Below are 20,717 nucleotides of genomic sequence, written 5' to 3' on the forward strand. Positions count from 1 at the left end.
GCATCAGGGATTTATAAAGATAAAATAATCTGTCACAAATTGGTTAGTCTTGTGGATGGACAATAGTCATATAAATAAATAAATTATAATATGATAAATTCTATAACCAATAGAGATACTAACAAGTTGCTGTGGAAGCATGTAGAAGAAAGTACCAAAGGGAATCATGGAAGGCTTTATAGTGCAGGCAACTTTTGTCTTGAGTTTGAAGAGGGAGGTTGCTGGATATAGAAAACAGCAGGAGCTGGTTTTGAAAATAAACAGCATTTTAAAGGTCACAAAGGGTATAATGAATTCAGGAAATTACAAGGTGATTATTATGACTGGAATGCAGAGTAAGAGGCAGGAGAGGAAAGGTACAACTCATAAGGTGACTTAAAAAGTGGTTGGGAAGGACAACCATGGTCAAGAAAAAAACCTCTCTTCCTTCTGCTGTTCTCTGTCTCTCCACCCACCACTGCCAAAAAATTTTAAGCTTGGAAATACGTAAGAAGATTTCTCTGGAGGACGGATTAGAATGTTGGGTGCTGGTAGAATGGAAGTTAATTTGGAAACTATTGTGATAGTTAACATATGAGATCATGAAGTTCCAAAATAAGATAGCAACCATGGAATGGATAGAAAATCATAGATAGGAAAGCTTCTCTAGAGGTAGAATCCACAGAGCCTGATTACTTATTGATCTGCAGGAGGAGGACAGACAAGAGGTGAAGTGAGAATTTTCTGCTTTGGGCAACTGGCAGGGTGGTGGTACCATTAAAAAAGAAAGGTTAGGAATAAAAGGAGAAATACATTTGGAGAAAAAAAATCAAGGATTTGGGCATGTTGAGTTGAAGCTTTCTTGGGGTACATGTATCTATAATGCTTGATACCACAGATCTGGGGTTCAGGAGACAGATTTTAGCTGAGGTAATCAATTTTGAAGTAACTAATATAAAAACAGTGAGGACTGAGTATAAAAGCTTGTCTGATATGACATATTTTCTCTAAAGTTCTATTAAAGTACCTGTCTAGTTTCCCAACTGCTAAAGCAAATACCATACAATGGCTGGCTTAAGCAAAGGGAATTTATTGGTTAATGGATTTGAGGCTAGGAGAGGTCCAAACTGGAGGCATCAGAATGGTGATACTTTTTCACTGACGTCTATGGTGTTCTGGCACTGGCTGCCATCAGTCTTTGGTCTTAGGCTTTTCTCTCATATGGTAATGCACATGGTAGCATTTTCTCCTTTCTTTTCCAGGTTCCCTTGACTTCCAGCTTCTACCTGTTCCCTGTGGCTTTTCATTCTGTGTCTAATCTTCTTTGCTCATGAGAACTTCAGCCATATTGAATTGAGAACCACCCTCAATTTCAACACATCTTAACTAAGAGTATCTTTGAATGTCCTATTTACAGTGGGTTCACACACACAGGACCAAGGGTTGGGACCTCAACATATCTTTTGTGTGTGGGGGGGCCATGATTCAACACTTAGCTGTACCTTAAATGACATTAGTCTTGAAAATATGTACACAGCTTTTTTATTATTAAAATTAGGTCATTTCAGAATTTAAAATATTTACACTTAAAGACAAAATATCTATACAACTATTAAAATCTGTTTTACTAAATCAGGATTGGCTATATATTGTTAACTATACTTTTAATACCAGATGATAGAATGAAGAATTCATCAAAAATAATTATTAAAACTCCACTATGGATCAGAATAAAATGTTTCCAATATTAACTTACCCTTTCCCAGTAAACATAAAAAATGATGGTAGATGCTGCTTGGAAAAAAATGACTAAACAATAACATATATGCTCCATTACTATTCATTAAAAATATATACAAATTCAAAACCAGCAGGTATAAAAAGGGAGTATTTTGGTAAATTTATCATTTTTCACTTATAAAATAAAGCCAATATTATACATGCAAACACGTACACTATACCCTTCCTAATATATGCACATGATATATGAACATTTAGCACTTAAAATAATAAATATACATGTTATTTACAATACTCGGAAATGTTATAGATATGGAATTTCTATGTACATCATTCAGACTAAGACATTGTAACTTTAGGAGATATTTATAAGTATATTTCTTCCTTTCCTACTTGATCTTTTAGCTTAAGAAGAGTTGAAATGGAAAGGATCTCTAGATCTCTAGCTGAGAATGTGTGTTTAGTCAGTCGGCTCTGTGATAGTAATCTTCTGTACCATGTCAGGCAGATTTTCAGACTCTAGATCTTCTTTGCCATTATCTGAATTTTCTGATGAAATGTAACAACCAGAGTCCCTTGGGCAGTCTTCTAACTGTGACTTATTTAAGGAGATGTCTGGACTCAAAGATAGGGGTGCAGATTCATTTTCTTGCTCTTGAATAGCTGTAAATGGAAAAGTAGATAGAAGTTAGGCAAAGCCAAGACAAGTTTTATTCGTGTATCCATTCATCTTCAAGCATTGTACTATTTGAATTCTTCCAAACTTGACTTCATTAACAATAGAAACTTTGGTAAGTAAAAGATATATTTGTTTATTATAAAAGAGATATTTGCACTTAGCTTTCAAGTCACTGTTTTAATATAAGACAAAGTTTGCCCTTACTTGCTCACTTTAAGTTTCATGAAATTCATGTGAACTGCCTGCGTAAGTGAAGATCAACATAGACTTTCATTTTACATTAATAAGTTGCCAGAGAAAGCATATTGCATCCACAGTGTACTGATGCTTCTTTCAAATATTCCTTAAAATGTCATTAGAAAAAGTATTTGTAGTTTAAATGTAAAATCCAAGTCAATAGTGAGCTTCGTCTATAATTTCAGAAACATGCTAATATTCTTAATGAATAAAAGATCACTTTGGGAAATACTGTCCAGTACAACTTAGATTACCTGAAATTTAACAAATAACACTTTAAATATCTACAATTTTCTTATTTGCATTAGGGCATAAGAAACCAGGTTGATATCATAGAGTAAAACATCAAAAAATTCCAAGGAATCTTCTTTATGTATATTTAATTTGTCTTCTATGTCTTTGTCTGTAATTCTGAATAATAATAATTTATGTTGAGATAGATAATTTTTTTATCATCAAAGCAATATTATAGATTCACCAAACATGATCTTTTAGAAAAATAATTAGAGATGAAAAGAAAGGTATTTCCGAAGAACCTAAGCAATTTTATAGTTAAGTTTTTAATTTTCCTCAACAATCCTTTAACATCAGCTTTCTTTTTTTCAATGTAAAGTTCCCTTCGATCTCTTCCCTGACACCAGTAGGTAGGTGGTTCTCTGCATCATGAAAAACACTGATCAAAGAAAAAATGGATCTCAGGCAATTCCCCACGACCTCTCGGTTGTATTAGCACATCTTGCTCTTTCCCTTGGAGTCCTGGGGCTTCCCCAGTTTAGATATTTGAATAGCTCCACTATGGTAGAACCAAACATACTCATTTTGGGTAGCCAAGACTGGTTTTCAGAGACTGTGCATTTTATTCCATTCTAAGTGAAAAGAAAGAAAATCCCAACTTCAAAATCCTTGGAAGACAGAGACTGTATAATTTCCCTCAATAAACTTAAAATGCTAAGTAATGTATCTTTAGGGAATTCTTTATCTTGTCTGCAGATCTCCTGCCTATTGAATACATTTTCTAGGCTACTGATATCTTGCCAACATCAGTTTATGGTACACTATATATGATTGTTCTCCTTGGTTACCAAAGAAAATTAAGCCTTGGTGCACTGAGGCATCATTGCAAGTAAGGAATTAATTTCATTTCAATGTATCTATAATAGTACTAGTTATGCATCATCAATGGGAAAATTGTGAAAATCATCATTCAAGTCATTTTCTGTATTTTTTGGTTTAGATGAGGATTGCTGGTTGAGTCGGATTAGAAGAAAACGATAAACTATTTCATAGTCTACTCATCTTCAGAATGAATCATAACAGCTCTTTTAACCTTTCCTCAAGGCTCTTATTTGCAAAAATGAAACCGCATTTATGCCAATCTTCTGAATCTTCTCTACCTTTGCTGTGATTTTCTTTCTTTGGGATTCCAATATTAGGTATTTAATTCCACTGATGCTACAACTGGTAGTAGGTATAAGGAGCTTTAATTTTAATGAGCAACTATTGTGATTGTAATTTTTTAATTTTATCTACCATGAAAGCACTATTAGTTCTAACAAGCTCTAAGTATGGAAGGATTTAATAACTATTCATTAGTCTTCATGGACACTAATTATTCACTTTTGTTTCCAAAGCTTTCTTTCATGAAAATGTCACCCTGAAATGGGACCTAATTCTCTGAGTAGTTGCTTTTTTTCCTGCCCCTACTTTTTTATCTTCTTGCCACTGGAATTAAATGAGCCAGCTCTGTGTTCCATTATCCAAGTGTTTCTGGAAATGGCCTGGGGAATTACCCTTTTGTACACTTCCTGCCACATCAGTAGTGATCATCATATTTGGAATATGAACCTGCTAGTCCTAATAGATGTGGGTATAAGGCCACATTTCCCCAGATTATAGTTGGGCCTATCAGCTCAACACAAAATTAAAAGAACTGAGTTGCTTTACTTCAGACTGATACCCTAAACATGACTTGGTATAGTAAAAACTGTCTGCTCCTCAATCCCTGTTCTATTTACATTGATTACTAATTGTGGGACCATTTTCAAGATATAAAATTTAGGCTTACTGAACTCTGATTTCCAAAATTAGGTCTATACCCTTCACGAAACAAATACTAACATTGTAACTTCATCTTCAGAAGTCTCCATAAATTCATCTCAAAAGGTACTCAAAGGAGCTGACTTTAACGGAAAATATGTCATTTTAATATTAATAATAAAATGCACTTGTTTTTAATTCTACCTGATAAATGCATTATCTAAATTCTAGGAATTGGTTTGTTTTAAATACAGGTTATTTATTGTAGAAACCTTTCATCTTCAATTTTTATGGAAAGAGGAAATAGTTTCTCAGTGTGAAAGTTATGCAGCACAGTAATTTACAGAAGAGCAGTAATTTGCTAAATGATTTCCTAGTGAACTGAAAACATGACTCTGCCTCCCCAAATGCTTCCCACCGGGCTTGCAATAATTTCAGGCAGGTGATCAGCTGTAGCCCCTCAACTGCAACTATAAAAAGAAAAGCAGGCCATTATGTTATATTGTAGAAATGAAACCTATATACTATTCAATTATTGTATTTGAAGGATCAAGATTTTCCTCTTTCTTGTTTCTTTTCATCCTGACACTAATGATATAGAGATTGGCATTAATTTAGGTCTTGTACTCTGTGTAATTTTCCCAGAAAAGGTGATGAATTCACACTAATTTATCCACATTTTCTTTCTAAGTTATTTAGCCATGAAACAGAGTAAAGCTAAGTGACCTACCCAGAAATCGAAACCAATAACCTTCTCCAGTTTTGTACCGAATAAGAAACAGTTTGCTTCCCAAATTACATATTTGCCATAGGATATCTGAGTTTATCTTTTCATATCAAAATGTTCCTGATAATATGTAAAGGTAAAAAGTCAGTATTTATAATTCTATAATTGTATTATTTAAATTATATAAAACATATACATATAATTCACACATGAAATAAAGTGTTATAATTTTAGATAGATTTCCCTTATATTTCTCAGAATATCTATAATCTTGGTACATTAATTTTAATGTAAAAAGAATTTTTAATGGTGTAATTTTTGAATAAAGCTCCAAATGGTTTGCAAATATCCCAATAACAGTACATTTTCAAATTGGAATATTAAAAAATCATTAAGTAACTAGGAAAAAAGTTCTCTCATTTCTGCCAGCTAACAATAGGTATAATAGGAAGACTAGATAGCAGTTCAAACCAGTTCTATAGTCTCTGTAATGAAATTAAAATAATCATGGTAGGGAAAAATTATTTAGTAAATATTTTATTATTAAAAACTAATTCAGGCGGTGGACTTGGCCCAGTGGTTAGGGCGTCCGCCTTGGTCCAGTGGTTAGGGCGTCCGCCTTGGCCCAGTGGTTAGGGCGTCCGCCTTGGTCCAGTGGTTAGGGCGTCCGCCTTGGCCCAGTGGTTAGGGCGTCCGCCTTGGCCCAGTGGTTAGGGAGTCCGCCTACCACATGGGAGGTCCGCGGTTCAAACCCCGGGCCTCCTTGACCCGTGTGCAGCTGGCCCATGCGCAGCACCCATGTGCAGCACTGATGCGCGCAAGGAATGCCTTGCCACACAGGGGTGTCCCCTGCGTAGGGCAGCCCCTCACGCAAGGAGTGTGCCCGGTAAGGAGAGCCGCCCAGCGCGAAAGAAAGTGCAGCCTGCCCAGGAATGGCACCTCACACACGGAGAGCTGACACAACAAGATGATGCAATGAAAAGAAACACAGATTACTGTGCCGCTGACAACAGAAGCGGAGAAAGAAGAACAGCAGCAAATAGACACAGAGAACAGACAACCGGGGGGGTGGGGGGTGGGGGGTGGGGGGTGGGGAAGGGGAGAGAAATAAATAAATAAATCTTAAAAAAAAAACTAATTCAAATATTAAATCATTTTTCCATTTATTTCCTGACCAAAAACTTTATGGCATTATATGAACCCATGGTTCAACATTTTAAGATAGTCATCCGTCTTTAAAAAAAATTGGTATGGTGATTGAAGCAAAAGACAACAAATATAATTAATCATAAAATAATTTAATTGGAATTGTGATGTTTAATTTAGAACAAGCAATCTCAATTATACTAAAAGTAAAGAAAGCTTTAAAGAAATAATAGTAGATTGTAATTCTGGGAAAAAATTCCCAGAATTTCTCTAAGGAGAGAAATTTTTCCTATATTCAATACATATTAGAAAGTTAAGGATTCAATAAAAATGAACTCTACTAGTTTTTTCTTGACTTTCCTTGGTTTCTTAACATAAATCTTCCAGATTTTGCCTGTGCTACCTCATTTGCCTTAGGTATGAAGCCAGTGTTTCTTTGGGTCAACACTATAGAATAATGTAACCTAGAGGGTTCAGAAAAATGCCTGGCCAAGAAAGTGCTCAATAAGTGATTTTTCATAAAAGGATTATAACATTTAATTTATCTAAAGGAAGTAAGAGCTAAAGAAGACCAAATAAGGAATTTTGCTGGAGTCAAAAGAAGATACCTCTCAACTGTACAAATTACCCTCCTCTTTTTTTCTAGCTCGATGCCATCTCCAAAGTGGAAAAACTAGGGATACATATCTTTAGGATGGATCAAAACTTCAACCGCAAACACTCAAACCAAAACCCAGTCATTGTCAAGGTAGCTATGGCTATATTGTTATACCCAAAGGCAGCATTGTCTATGGAGGAATGTTTAATAGACAGTAAAATATAACTCTCAGTTTTCTCTGATTTCCTCTTGAGACTATCCTTTAGTTATCTAAATACTTAACTTTTTAATTTATAGCGAATATTTGGAATTCATTTGATTTGAATACCCACCCACATTTTGGATAAACAACAGCAACTACCAAAAAACAGGAATCCCTTATAGAAAAATAGCCAGTTGCTGTTGTTTCTTTGGGACCATGTTAAAACATGGAATTGAAATGACTCTTCCCCTCCTTGCAAAATTCTTCTTTGCACCCTCACATCATAGTCTTCTCTCCAATGAGGTATGCACCCAGAAAATAAGATTTCTTATAGCCACAGCAACCTCCTCTGCCACTGCTGGCTACTCCAATAAGTACAGAAATAAACTCACTTGAGATCGCAATAACTCAGCACCAACATGGACAATACCATCAGGCTGCTACCTTGTGCAAACCAACCACAAACCCTTGGAAAACTTTGTTGCAGGAAATATTTGCCCTGACCTGCGTTGTCAGAGTGGACTATTTTTATGACCCAATACGAGTAAAAGGTACCAGTATATTGTTTAGTTAGAAGTCTTAGGAAGTCAATTTCATATTTCTTTTAGATTAAATTAATCTTATTTACTTGATATGTAAAATTTAATATAATTTCATTATTTTAAATATGTTTATTCCTTGACAACATAGGATGATCCCAAGTATTATTGATCTACACTTTACTTGCACCATTTAATATGTTTTGGACATATTTTCATGTCAGCATATTAATACATGAGTTCTACTTCATTCTCTTAACACCTTCAAAATACTTCATTGTTTGAGTATATCTTTACCTAATTAGTGTGAAAGTTTACATTGTTTTTAGTTTTTAACTAAAGTACTGGTATTTTAGCCGTTTTTTGTTTTTTTTTTAATCTGTTCAATTCCTAGACCTGGAATTTCTGGATATAAAACTACACGTATCTTAAACTCTAATAATTTTGGCAGCATTGTCCTCCAAAACCATTGTACTTATTTACACTTTCATATACATATTGGCACACAGTTAGGAAATGCACAAAATAAATCTTGAGAACACATACCAGCACCCTCTGACCTGTTGTAAGAACTTGCATTAAAGATCACTGGGGCCTTTAATTTTAATAATCTGAAAAAAAGTCGGTACTTACAATTTACAAAGATATTCACTCCCTTACTCAATATTTATTCATTCTACAAGCATTTTTAAATCGTCCACTGGATACAAAGCACAAGTCTAGGGGTTTGGGGCAAGCACAATTGTAATGGAGGATTTGGTCCTGGCTGGCACATCAGTCATTACAAAGCCACACCTAGTGTGCAATCCCCATGCACTGTAAAAACAAGAACAGATGTACTCTCTAAAGACAGGCATTACAAGGTCCTTAGGTAACTGAGATGAAAAATCTGTGAACTCTCCTCTCGGGGAATTGTTCTCTGGTAGCAGAGAAATAAATGCTTATATTTCATTTTACTGTTTTTTGTATTATCTAGAATATGGCTTCTGTCATAACTAAAATCTTGGTAAAACCATAAAAAAATCTGAAGAGATTAAATTGCATAAAGCAAATGGCTATGACTAGCAATAGATATTAAATACATCTTTATAAATATATAGAAGTAAGATTCCGGTATGTATTCTCTACTTAGTATATGTTGATGGTTAGCATACCTTTCCTTAAAAGTTGTACATTTCTTGAATCTAAATTCAAATCATATGGCAAGTGGGCTGGAAACCCCAGGTAAACTTGTCAGAGGCTACGGCACCAGGCTACCCTGGCACAATATCAGGCCAACTGCTGGACTGCTGCTTGGCATGGCTACAAATCTCCCCTGCCGATAGCCTGTGTTCCAGGCTCCTGGCTGGGCCTTGCCATTTGTCCTGCATCGTTTTGGGCAGGTAGGCATGCAGGAAGGTACAACTGGGGATGGTTGAGCAATGAGGGGCTGCTGGGATCACAGTTGGTGCCAACGGCCTGGCACATAGCCACCCTGCCCCCTTCCTGCTCACTTGGCACTGCAACCAAAGGTTGAAGGTACCTAAAATATACTGCATGTGAATTCTAGTAAAGTTTGCTTATTGTTAATTTCTTTTCAATTTAAAATGCTATGTGGAAAATGAGATATTTCCATCACCCATTTTTGCCAAGGATGGTAGCACATATTCTCATAGACACACAGGCACATGTTTAAGATGCATCAAGGGGCTTCTAAATGTGGGAAAGAAGGAACAAGTGTAGAATAAAGAGAACATATTCACTACAATCAGAAGTTAACCACATCATTTTCTAAAGAGGTATTTCTGACCAAGAGAAGGCATTTCTGAAGGTTGTGTTTAGGGAACAGCACACACACACCGACACATACAAATCTATTTCTTAGTGTCTTTTGTACTTCCTGGGAATATTTACTCAAAGCAAGCAAACCAATTTTAAGTTCAGACAATAAATAGAGAAATCCTACATGTGCACAAAATCAACAGATTCTACTCTTTTGCTCCTTTGAGAGCTGATGCTCACCCCAATTTTTCTTCTCCCTCTAACCTCATCTGGATTTCCAATTGAGGGAGTCAGTGACCTAATTTTGCTCCATTCTAATGTAACATGCAAGCAAATTCATAACATCGTTGTAATGGTCTTGCCAGATTGCAGAACTTCCAAGTCGTTATCCTCCCCAGAGGTAATCCTGAGATCAGCTCTAACACCACTCGCCAGCTCGTCTATCAGCTTGTTGGAGAAGCACCTTTCCCTCCTGTCAAGCAGTGACCTAAAAAGTTTAATCCAGCTTACATTTCCAAGGTCAAAGTGGTCAGAATGCTATCTATTTTGGGCTAAGAGAAAAATAAAATTGATTTCTCTCAGTCTTAGATTTCTCCTTTTCTGTCCTGTGTCAGTGCCCATCCTTTTGGTACCTCTAGATGTATTAAAGGTTCAGATGGGACTTTTGGACTTTTCTATATTATCTCAAAGTTTCAACTCTTCTCCTCAAGACAAGTGCACTCTCATGAATTTTTGTTGACTGATTAGCAAAACAAACTTTTCCAAGTCCCCAACCTATCAAGCAAGGAGGTCCTAAACTAGAAATACCCTGGTCTTCTCTGAACAACTGATATTATTCACTTATCAAAATAAAATGCCCACATAACATTCTGGGAAATTTGCATATCACATTCTTCCATAAAAAGCTAAGTATTTTTAACCTATGAGAGTGACATGCCTTTGTACTTAATAATGTTTTTTATAACGTTATATTCAAAGTCTTTATCATTCAAGGTACCTGGAGGTTGTGCATTTAATCTTTAGCATGGTGGTAGAAGATATGATTCACGGAGAAGAGAAGAGATAAAAATAAGCATGCAGCAGCATGGTGCAGAATCATCAGAACTCAGCATCTTATCAACAAATGGAAGTCATTCTTCTTTATTTCTCAAGCAAAGCAGTTTCATATATGATAAATAGCTTTCAGTCAGAATAGCCTAACATGCAATATGCATCTTTTTGACATAGTATATTCTAATACTATTTTAGACAGTTAAGATTAAAATAAAAACCTCACCATTGTGTGTTGACAACAAACACTGGTTGAATCTGCATTTTTTTCATTTTTCAACTTCCAGAATTTAACTCTGTATGTGTGTGTATATGTGTACATTACTAGCTATTACTAAGTGATCAACTTCTAGTGGCCTCCAAGGACATTTTTTCAAGTTTTATAATAATTTGGGGAATTTGTCCTTTTTTCTATCAAACACTGAAGGTCATTTCATGCTTTGAAGTTTTATGTTTTGTTTTCAGAGAGCAGAGGATAGCAGAACGTGTTTCCAATACTTAGGAGATTGGATTATAGATCTGTGACCTTGGGAAAGCCACTTAGCTACCCTGGTTTTGGTTTTCCCATCTCACAAAGATGGTTTATAAAATGACATTCAGCTCTAATAATATATGTAGCGTTATTCCTAACATAGAAAACGGCTGGGTAATGAAGGAGGTGGAATGAAGAGATTCAGTGGGTGCAAGCATTGGCACTGGGTCAAATCTTCCCTCTGAGGGTCTCTGTTGTCCACCTATTTACCGCAGAACGACCTACTCTCAGGTCCCTGCTAGTCACAAACCCTGTTGCAAGGTGGCCGCAGTAGCTTCCTACCTTTCAGGGAGTCAAGGAGTAAGGTTTAGTTCTCACTTAAATATTAACCTCTACCTTCCAGGATGGAAAACTGAAGTGAAGCCCTTGAAAAATTTGACAAAGTAGCAGAAAACTTCCATTTCCAATTATTCATTTTGTACCCATATTTACCAGTTTGCACATGTGGAAGAAAGAACTTGAAATTTTATAGCAGAGGGATTTTGATTAGATCCCAACTCTGCTACTCTATGTAACCTTTTTAAAATTCTTCTATATTTCTTCATCTGTAAAATGGGCAAATATATATGTAGTTATTATAGAAGAAAGCAATTATTTGTAAATGTTCAAAATTGCCCAGTTTTCTCCCTAATTCTACTTGACTCTCAAATTATTTTGGAGAGTATAGGCAGTGACATTGAACATTATTGACTGAAGGGCCAGAGAATCTACTTAGACAAACATTATTTAGTGAGAAGCCATGTCTTAAAATGACAAGATGTGCAGGGAACTGCCTCATTTACCTGAAAAATATTGCTGTGTTAGTCTACACTGATTGATTTTTTTCTTGTTTGTTGAGTAAATCGGCTATTTTCTTAAGTTTGGCCTTTGTCTACCTCTGTAACTCCAGCTCCCTCTCTTTTTCATCTTTCCACCCCCACAACTTTAAAGAATGCATATAAAAACCTTGGTCTAAAAGACGAAATCAGTTCTGCTAGTATCAAATTGGTCATGCATGTGAAAGCTCTTTGAAAAGAATGAAAACAGCAAGTCTTGCTGCAAGACAGCAGACAAATACTAGCAGACAGCAAAACAAATGAAGGACAACAAATAAGAGTAAAGTAAGGAATGGTTTCTAAGACAGGGTATTTATTCCTACTAGATAAAAGCTAGTGTATAATAAATATGACTGTGTATCTATGCCCAATTAGTGGTTCTTATGTGAAAGAGATAACAGGAAAGCTCAAGAGGGGACAGCCAGAAGGCTTAGGTCCTAGCCTCATCACTTCTGTGTAGGCCGTTACTTTTAGTACTAGGAAGTACAACATAATGGCGTTGAATCAAAACATTGGGTTGGAATCTTAACTCTGTGATTCACTAGGTGTGAGAGCTTGGACAAGTTACTTATCTTCCGAGTTTCTTATCATGAAGAGGGGAACAGTAATTTCTACCTCACCGAACTGTGGTGAGCATTAAACAGAATAATAAATGTGAAGTATATGACCCAGTTGCACTCATAGACTGTGTTCAAAATAAACAATTATTAATTATTATTAATACTACTTTTGAAAGATGAAGTTGTATTAGGTGATCCAAGTGTTTTTTTCAGCGTTAAAATTACCCCCCTCCCTTTATCCTCATAAAATACTCCTTTCAGAATTTGGCATGCCCTAAGATCAAGGTTTTGGGGCCTGACCAGATTTAGCAAGAAGAGTGTTTTGGATGAGCAAGTGTAAAAATAAATAAAAGCCATCCTATCTTTGCAAACTCGCTTGGTGTAGCCAGTATTCTGCCATCAGTAAATCTGCATGTATTATTCCATCTTGAGTTTACATTTACAGTGAACCATTGCAGATAATAAAAGTGAGTGCTGAATATTTTTGCAAGTTATTATAACATTTTGAAAGAATACTATAAACATGTACAAGATGTGACTATATGGTAATGAGATGAATTTTCCTGTGTGGAGTGAAGGCTCATTAGCTTAGAGTCATGCTCTGTGTTGTTCTACAGAAGCCATGTATGACACTTCTCACTAATGGCCCTTTCTGTCACTAAATATTTGTTTCTAACTCCTCTTGTCTATGGGAATTCAGGCTTGACTTGGGTTAAATTAATAGCACTGTGGAATCGAAATGAGGTACCTAGGAAAGTTCTTTGATTTCCTGAGATTCAAATAAGGAAAAAAAGTTCCTCTTCGTAATTATAGATTGGTCAAAATAATTGTTTCCAAATTTATACTTTATGGAAATAATGCTTTATATGATTCCGAGTAAAGAAGCAGGACTTTGTTTTTAATGATTTTACTATTTACATTAAATTGTGATTTTCAGCCAGGGTGAAAATTAGGTATGCACACTTACTTTCCTCATCAAGGAGATTCTCAGCAGCTGATAGTAACCTCTTCCTGTCTTCTGGGTTTTCAATGTTTAGCTCAATGAGATGACCTTCTTTTATATCCTTTAAATCTTCTAGGGTCTCATAACCATTGAGCAACAGTGTTGAAGTATATTCCTATGATGGAGGAAAAAATATAATATAAAATTCATTAATTTCAAATATTTTATTTTTAGTTGTCTTTGGATTTAAAGAAGGTGTAGAAATACGTGTACAAACTAAAAGTGCCAATAGAACATTTGCTTAACTTCATTTTACTTGTACTAGATTTTCACATATGAACTCTAAGTCAGTGTAAAAAAAGAGTATGCTGGGAAGATAAATGTAAAGAAACAATAATTACCATTAGTTATATAGTGTTAAATCATGGATCATTTAAATGGCTGGATCATTCATCCCATATGGCACTTTTTCTTTTTCAACTAGCTATGTTGACAAAGCTAATGTTTCCTTAAGTCTATCAATATACTGCCTCTCATAATAGAGTGTATTAGAGTGGTATTTTTTAATATTCTTGTCTTCTTGTTTGTTTAATTTTAAAAACATGTACCCTTATTAACTTAAAATTAATTAGACACAATTCTATATAAAAAGTAGATATAGCATTTTGGTTGAAAGACATTATATAAGCCTAAACAAATCCAAATTTTCTATTTAATTAAGTTTCTACTGAGCATAAAAGCACTGGTTGGGAGGTATTATTTCCTTCTTTTCTCCATGTTTATTTTTTCCATTATATTAATACATATTTCTTTAAAATTCATAAGCTTCTGATATCAATGTCTGTATGTTATATAACCTCTCTCCTAATAGAATAGAACTGTAAAGTGCATGCTTTTTCAACTTCCTCAAAAGTTCCTCCCATTTACTTGATTGTAGTTTCAATATCCTTATTTTTGTTACTAAAATTGAGTAAGGGGAAGTTTAAAGTTTTAAGTAATCAGGAAAACTTACCACCAGCACTTTTTACTATAAAAGAGGAAAAATAAATAAATTTGGCTATTCTTTTAAAAATAATATATCTATGCATCTCTGACAGACCTGAAGGAGTTAATTGTCTGCTGCTAAGTTTTCCACTACAGATGCAAGAAAAAGAATGTTCTCATGCTTTCTGCCTATCTGCTTGTAGCAGCCAAGGTAGAATGGGGAAATATCAGAAATTCTAAAAATGTGGAGAAGGAAAAATAATCTTTGCAACTCAGAAATAAACTTTTAAACAGTAAACAGTCTTTTTACTCCACATGTACACACAAATAATATATTTAAAGGAACACTGAATTGGAAGAGAGAAAACCAGAATTCCCATTCTGACATAACCACCTAACTGTGAGTTCTTGGATAAACGACTTAATTCCCTTAGACCTTGATTTTCTCACACTTCACAAAACAAACAAATTACTGAGGCAGGATTCAAACTTGTACTTCCTCCAAGGAGTAACCTATTTGGGGGGCACCAATAGTAGGACTGGAATGCTTAGATATTGTGTTCACAGACAGATTGTAACTAGTTTAGAAAAACTGTTAAAAGGAAGTTTGACTATTGCCTTGATAAGTTTTGAAAACTATTAAAGTACTGCTGAGCTACTTTTAGAAATTCATTGCAAAATAGTAAATTGAATGAGAATAGGTAAAACACATGTACAACCATTTAGCAAGGTAGATTTTTTAAAATTTGCTAATACAACAAGGAGAAAATAAATGGATTGTAAATATAGACAGCACAGTTTCCTTAACGCAGTTATTTTGAGTCCTAATGACCAGGTTTCCCAACAAATTGCTTTGAAAATGATTATATTTAGTTATCTTTCTTGACTTGATTTTTATTTCTGTTCTGTAGAAAATGCAATTGTATTTTCATTTTTCCTTTTATTTCTCTGGAGTTTTGCCTTTACTTTTTATACTTTTCTTTAAGGTTCTTATTTTCACCTTTTTTCCAGGACTTTATTCCAGGAATTTTTCATTTTTTATTGCACTGTCTCAACGTTAATCTCTACTGTCACTTCTAAGTACCATTTGGGTTTAATCTGAGACATGTTACGTCAAGACCTGTCCTTGCATAATAAAATTAATAGAAATAAGAACTGTTCTTGGAAAACACATTTTCCTTTTCTGTCTCATATTTTTTAACAATACTATACAAACACTGAATTAAAGAACTCATACTTAAATTCAAATTATTTAACTGAACCAATCTGCATAAGACATCTTCACTATCATGAGTTAAAATTCTTAAGACTCCATAATAATTATGAAATTTAAAATAAATAAAGAAAATAATAGTGGTGCTTGGAGCTTGCCATAGTCACTGGAGCTAAGATACAAACTCCAACAATTGCTCATAGAATCATTTTTCTCAATTATTCCATCCATATGCAACCAAAACCCAATGGATCAAAGGTTTGCTAACCTGAAGGTGAATCCTCTCTAAGAACTCCTTCAGAGTCTTGGGTTTTTCCCTCTTACTTCTTCGGTGTGCCTTTATTTTCTTGGGGATAGCGTCTTCTTCAGAGATGACATCCACATAGATAAATTTGAAGTTTCCCACCTTATTGTTCAACATTCCTGTCCACATTCCCATCGGTGTTTTGCAAATAATGTCTATGATGTCTCCTTTCTAAGGGCAAAGAAATATTCAAATCAGATTTCAAAGAACTCTAGTGCTATGGCAATTGCTAGGAAAAATGGAATCGTAGACAATTAGTATAATGGAAGTATTATATAAAGAGGATCAGGGGTAAAAGAAATAAACATTTCCTTAAAAATTTCAAGGGTATAACTTACTAGAAAATAATGAAGAAATTTCAGTATTTTCCAGAAAAGCTCTTACCTACATTTGATGACACATTTGTTTATACAGTCATATCAAATTATGTTTGTAGAGCATATCTAATTATGTATATAGTTTATAAGGAACTATGTAGTTTGCATAAACTGATTCATATTATGCTCACAAAAAACCTCTGAGTTACATATATGAGGTATCATCATTATTATTTTAAATATTACAGAAAAAGAAACATGGATGTTAAATGACTTCCCAAGGACTTACAGGAAGTTAATATATCATATCCATATAAAATAATGAAAATTTTCAGAACTCATTAAATATGTACAAATGTAATGTGAAAAAAAGATAAATTATGCTACTCGATTCTTATTCTATAGACGATAATGCGTAGATTAAGTTCTGCAACAAACTTTCGGTTGAGGTAGGAGTGAAGCATATTGAGATGGACAAAATGAATTGGTCTTTTTCCTTATTTAAGCCCAGGACCCTAGTTGCTACTACCTACCAGTTTTTGGCAAGAGTAAAAAACCCCACAGGGGCAGTTCTTTGTAAAGACGGGATTGCTATACAATTACAGGGCCTGCAATTAATTGTCATAGTTACTTCTTTGAGACTTAGAATTTTCTGCTGCCAGAGATGACATTAAAGATTGCAATATTCTTTTCACTTTTAAGGGGCTCCCTTGAAACACCCAATGTATTATATCTGTTACATATATATATTTCCCGCTGCTCTGTGAATGTGTTCTTCCATCTAACACAAACTTTATTTGTAATAGTAGAATTCAGTCTGATCTTTCTGATTTGTGATTGAATGATTCTGAGGCTCTGTGATCTGCTAGTCTAGGTCTTCTTGCCTTAAATTGCAGGGGATCAAATTCTTGACCACAAGACATCAGCTGGCCCAATAGAAAAATCATGGAATTTCCAGCATGGTAGCTCTTTGTTTTATTCTCCGCTTACCCTGGTAAAAAGTGCACATTCCAGGAAAGCCCATAGAACACCAAACTCAGACCCAATTTTATTTTTGTATTTTATTTTTCAGACAGACAGAAAACAACAATGACAACAATAATAAAAACCCTTTGTATTATTATTACACATATGCTGCTGCTTAAATATCCCCACAATGCCTCCACACTTTTTGCAATATGCAGGAGAGAAGGGAGGAAGGTAATGTAAAGTACCAAAGAAAACATGTTTTTTTATTTTTATTTTTTTCCATTTTTTTTTGCTTTTCCTTTTTCAATTTTATTTTTAAAGATACATTAATTACACAAAGTATTACATTAAAAAAATAAGATGTTCTTATATACACCACTCCCCACACCCCCCACTCCTCCCAAATAAACATCTTTCATTAGTTTTTTAAAGCTTTGGTTTTATACAATAGAATATTCTCTAGCATATGCCTCTTGTTTTAATACCTTAAAATTTTGCAAACTCCTTTGAGCTACAGCCTTAGTTTAACCATGAAATTTTATCATGTGGTATTAATTTGGATAAGACTTTTGATGGAAACAATAGTGTTTCAATCCTCAGTGGTAAATGCAGGATTTTCACTGTCCTTATAAGAGCAGCACAAAATTCACCTTAGGTACACTGGCATAGTATTATAGGAAAGGTTAAAACTGACCTGAGTCCCTTCAACTGCCCCTCTCCCCATAACGGTTACTAGCTACAAACACCCTTTCCCCAGGACTTGAACTTATACTTCAAATTATTTCACATAAATGACCAAGGAGCTAAGTGAGGGGAACAATGCTTTCCTTATTCTCTAGCTGAGCCTACCCTGATTCCATAGTGAAAAAGGAAAAAGGAAAAGCTGAGTGCCTTGAATATTGAATAATAATATCAGCACTTTTTAATGTATCATAATTGTTAGTTATTGGTTTCTTGTTCACACTGTTGAAAATTCATAATTCTGCCCTTTTAGCTATAGTACTCCATGACACTAAAAGGAGTAATATAGCATCTGAAATATTTTAGCACTAAACCTTTTTTCATTTGTGCAGTTGTAACCAGCTGGTCATGGTTTAACAATCACATCACTTTGCATCTCCTGAATGAACTAAGTTGATGTGTTGATACTTTTGCCATTCACATTGTATATAAGTGGTTAAACATTTTAGGACTGTTTTCATGTTCCAAAGAGAGTATAATTGCAGTTTATTTAATAAAGCATGTGAAGGTGTAGGGCATAACCAGCACTCTATTGGAATGAAGGAAGGATCAGTCTATTAATAGTTTTACATGGTTTTATCTTAGGGTCTTCACTTTAAAACTATAAGCACATATCCTCCTGCACCAGGGAGGTGGCGAGAGGCAGGGATATTTCTGAAGTTCCGTGACTGTTTCTTCTTTGTTTAAACTTTGCCCTGCTGAGGGTTTGGAAAGTTTGGGTGGTGGTAAATGTTACAGTTCTTGGACAAGAAAAGATGTCTCAGGTTTGAGACTTAATGAAATAAACTGATGAAAAGAAGACCACAATAATAACACACATACTCTCACCTGACCATCCCAGCAGATCTGTAGTGGGACGGTGTAGCTATTTCTAAACAGTGTTGCATTATAAAGCAGCATGGTATGACTTGTAATCAGAAAACCAGATTTCGAATTCTTAATTCATCCCTCAGGAGCTGGGGAATGGTGGGCTAGTGGCAACTTCTGTGACCCTATAAAACTGTGTGGAAATCGTACGTGTGTGTGGTTTTAAGCCACCAAATTTGTCGTAATTTGTTAGGCAGCAATAGAAGATTACTAAAGAGGGTAAGAGTAAGAAAAGGGATTCAGAAGTGACTATCACTGGGAGCAAGTTCTCTGGCTACTCATAGCAACCGACTTAAAAAGTGCTGCAGGAGCCCTGCCAAATCTGGTCCCCAAAGCCATTGCTCTATTGGGCTTTTGGTGTAACATCTCCATCTTCTTCCATCACTTTGGCTTCATTATCTTTCCACCAGCAAGTATCAGACAGAGCTGGGCATCTCCAGCAAAGTGTGAGGCTTTTGGATTTTAGAAAATGTGGATAATTTCTTCTTCCTTGATAGACTCTGAGCCTGCATTACCTACATAATAGCAACTAATGCTAAAAGACTGATTCCCTATGGGTTTTCTCTGAACTCTTGCCTCAATAAACCAGTCCCCCGTTTTACCACTGGTGAGAACATACAACACCCCAGTTCCCCCTTCCTGTATGTCCTGATACAGAGCATACAGCACAGCATTTGGCAACGCATACAGAGGGCAGATTTGATGTTCACGCACCTTGATTTTGAGGGAGTCGGTGTCATAGGGGCTTGGTGTGAAATCTGTGTGTACTCTGGCACGGCCACAGAATGGTCCCGCATAGGGGCCTTCATCATCAAGTCGGAAGCTGTCCCGATTACTTGTGCCATCTGAACAGCTTGTTATTCCACCTGATGAAAGCAGAGGTTAAGAGGTTACACCAAGGCCATGTAAAGTTCTGGACAATCGTCTTCACACAACTGGGAAGGATAATGCTGAAGCACTGGTTACCCACCCACTGAGGGGGTTCTAATGACTGATCCCTGTCTCTGCCTCTGACAGAGCCACCACCTCTGTCCTTTGACTCATTTCTGACTTTTCTCCAGCCAGTCAGGCCACTCTCCCTTCAACCACAACCCAGACACCTTCTCACTTCTGTCTCTGAGAGCTGACCCAGTAGCACAGTGCACTGAGCACTGGCCATTTGCTAAAAAGGTGGACAGTGTAGGTTTAACCTCTCTACAAGCCAGATGATTAATTTTGTTCATGTAAACAAAGACAGAAACTCATAGCGGCAGCTTGATCTTTGTGAGCTATTGATCAAAGGGTAGTCAAGGCATGAGACGTCAAGGTTCCCTCCAACTTATCTCAATTGTAGTAAAAATGCTCCCAGACTTTTCACAGCATGTCAAGGCCATTTTGAGGGAACATCTCTGTACTTAGAAGGTAACATTTTTGCTCATGGTATGGGTGTAAGGAGAGGAGGAAATATGCCTAAATGTCTGTACTCCCAAGTGGTATGAAACTGTTCTAACCGGGCTTTGTAAACTGCCCTAAGTCCTTGCTCTCTTGCCCTCTTCCTTTCAGATGCTGAGCCTTAGGGAAAAAAAGAGAAGGGTGATTCCATTTCTGCTGCTAGTCTGAAGGCAAGAATGATTCCTGGTGGAAATAACTCTTGATTTCCCCACTACCCTCAGATATCACTTTGCTTCCTTCTACAGTGCTGCCCCCTCAGTGCTCTGTTCGGTTTGAGAACGTCCAGATTTCCCTACATCCATTTTATAAATAAGGTAAAGATGTATTTAGATGCTCCATATTGTAT

General features: G+C 35.7%; 1 protein-coding gene across 1 annotated transcript in view; it reads right to left on the reverse strand.

Moving 5' to 3' along the window:
- Positions 1-1,505: 1,505 nt before the first annotated feature.
- Positions 1,506-20,717, reverse strand: part of SAMSN1 (SAM domain, SH3 domain and nuclear localization signals 1) — a 107,464-nt gene continuing 88,252 nt past the window's right edge. Inside the window, 4 exon segments of the mRNA XM_023589994.2 lie at positions 1,506-2,382; positions 13,570-13,720; positions 16,011-16,217; positions 19,655-19,806. Of these exon segments, the coding sequence (XP_023445762.2) occupies positions 2,180-2,382; positions 13,570-13,720; positions 16,011-16,217; positions 19,655-19,806 (713 nt within the window). The 3' untranslated portion in view covers positions 1,506-2,179.

Source organism: Dasypus novemcinctus, chromosome 4 (genome assembly GCF_030445035.2).
Source record: "Dasypus novemcinctus isolate mDasNov1 chromosome 4, mDasNov1.1.hap2, whole genome shotgun sequence".
Lineage (NCBI taxonomy): Eukaryota > Metazoa > Chordata > Mammalia > Cingulata > Dasypodidae > Dasypus > Dasypus novemcinctus.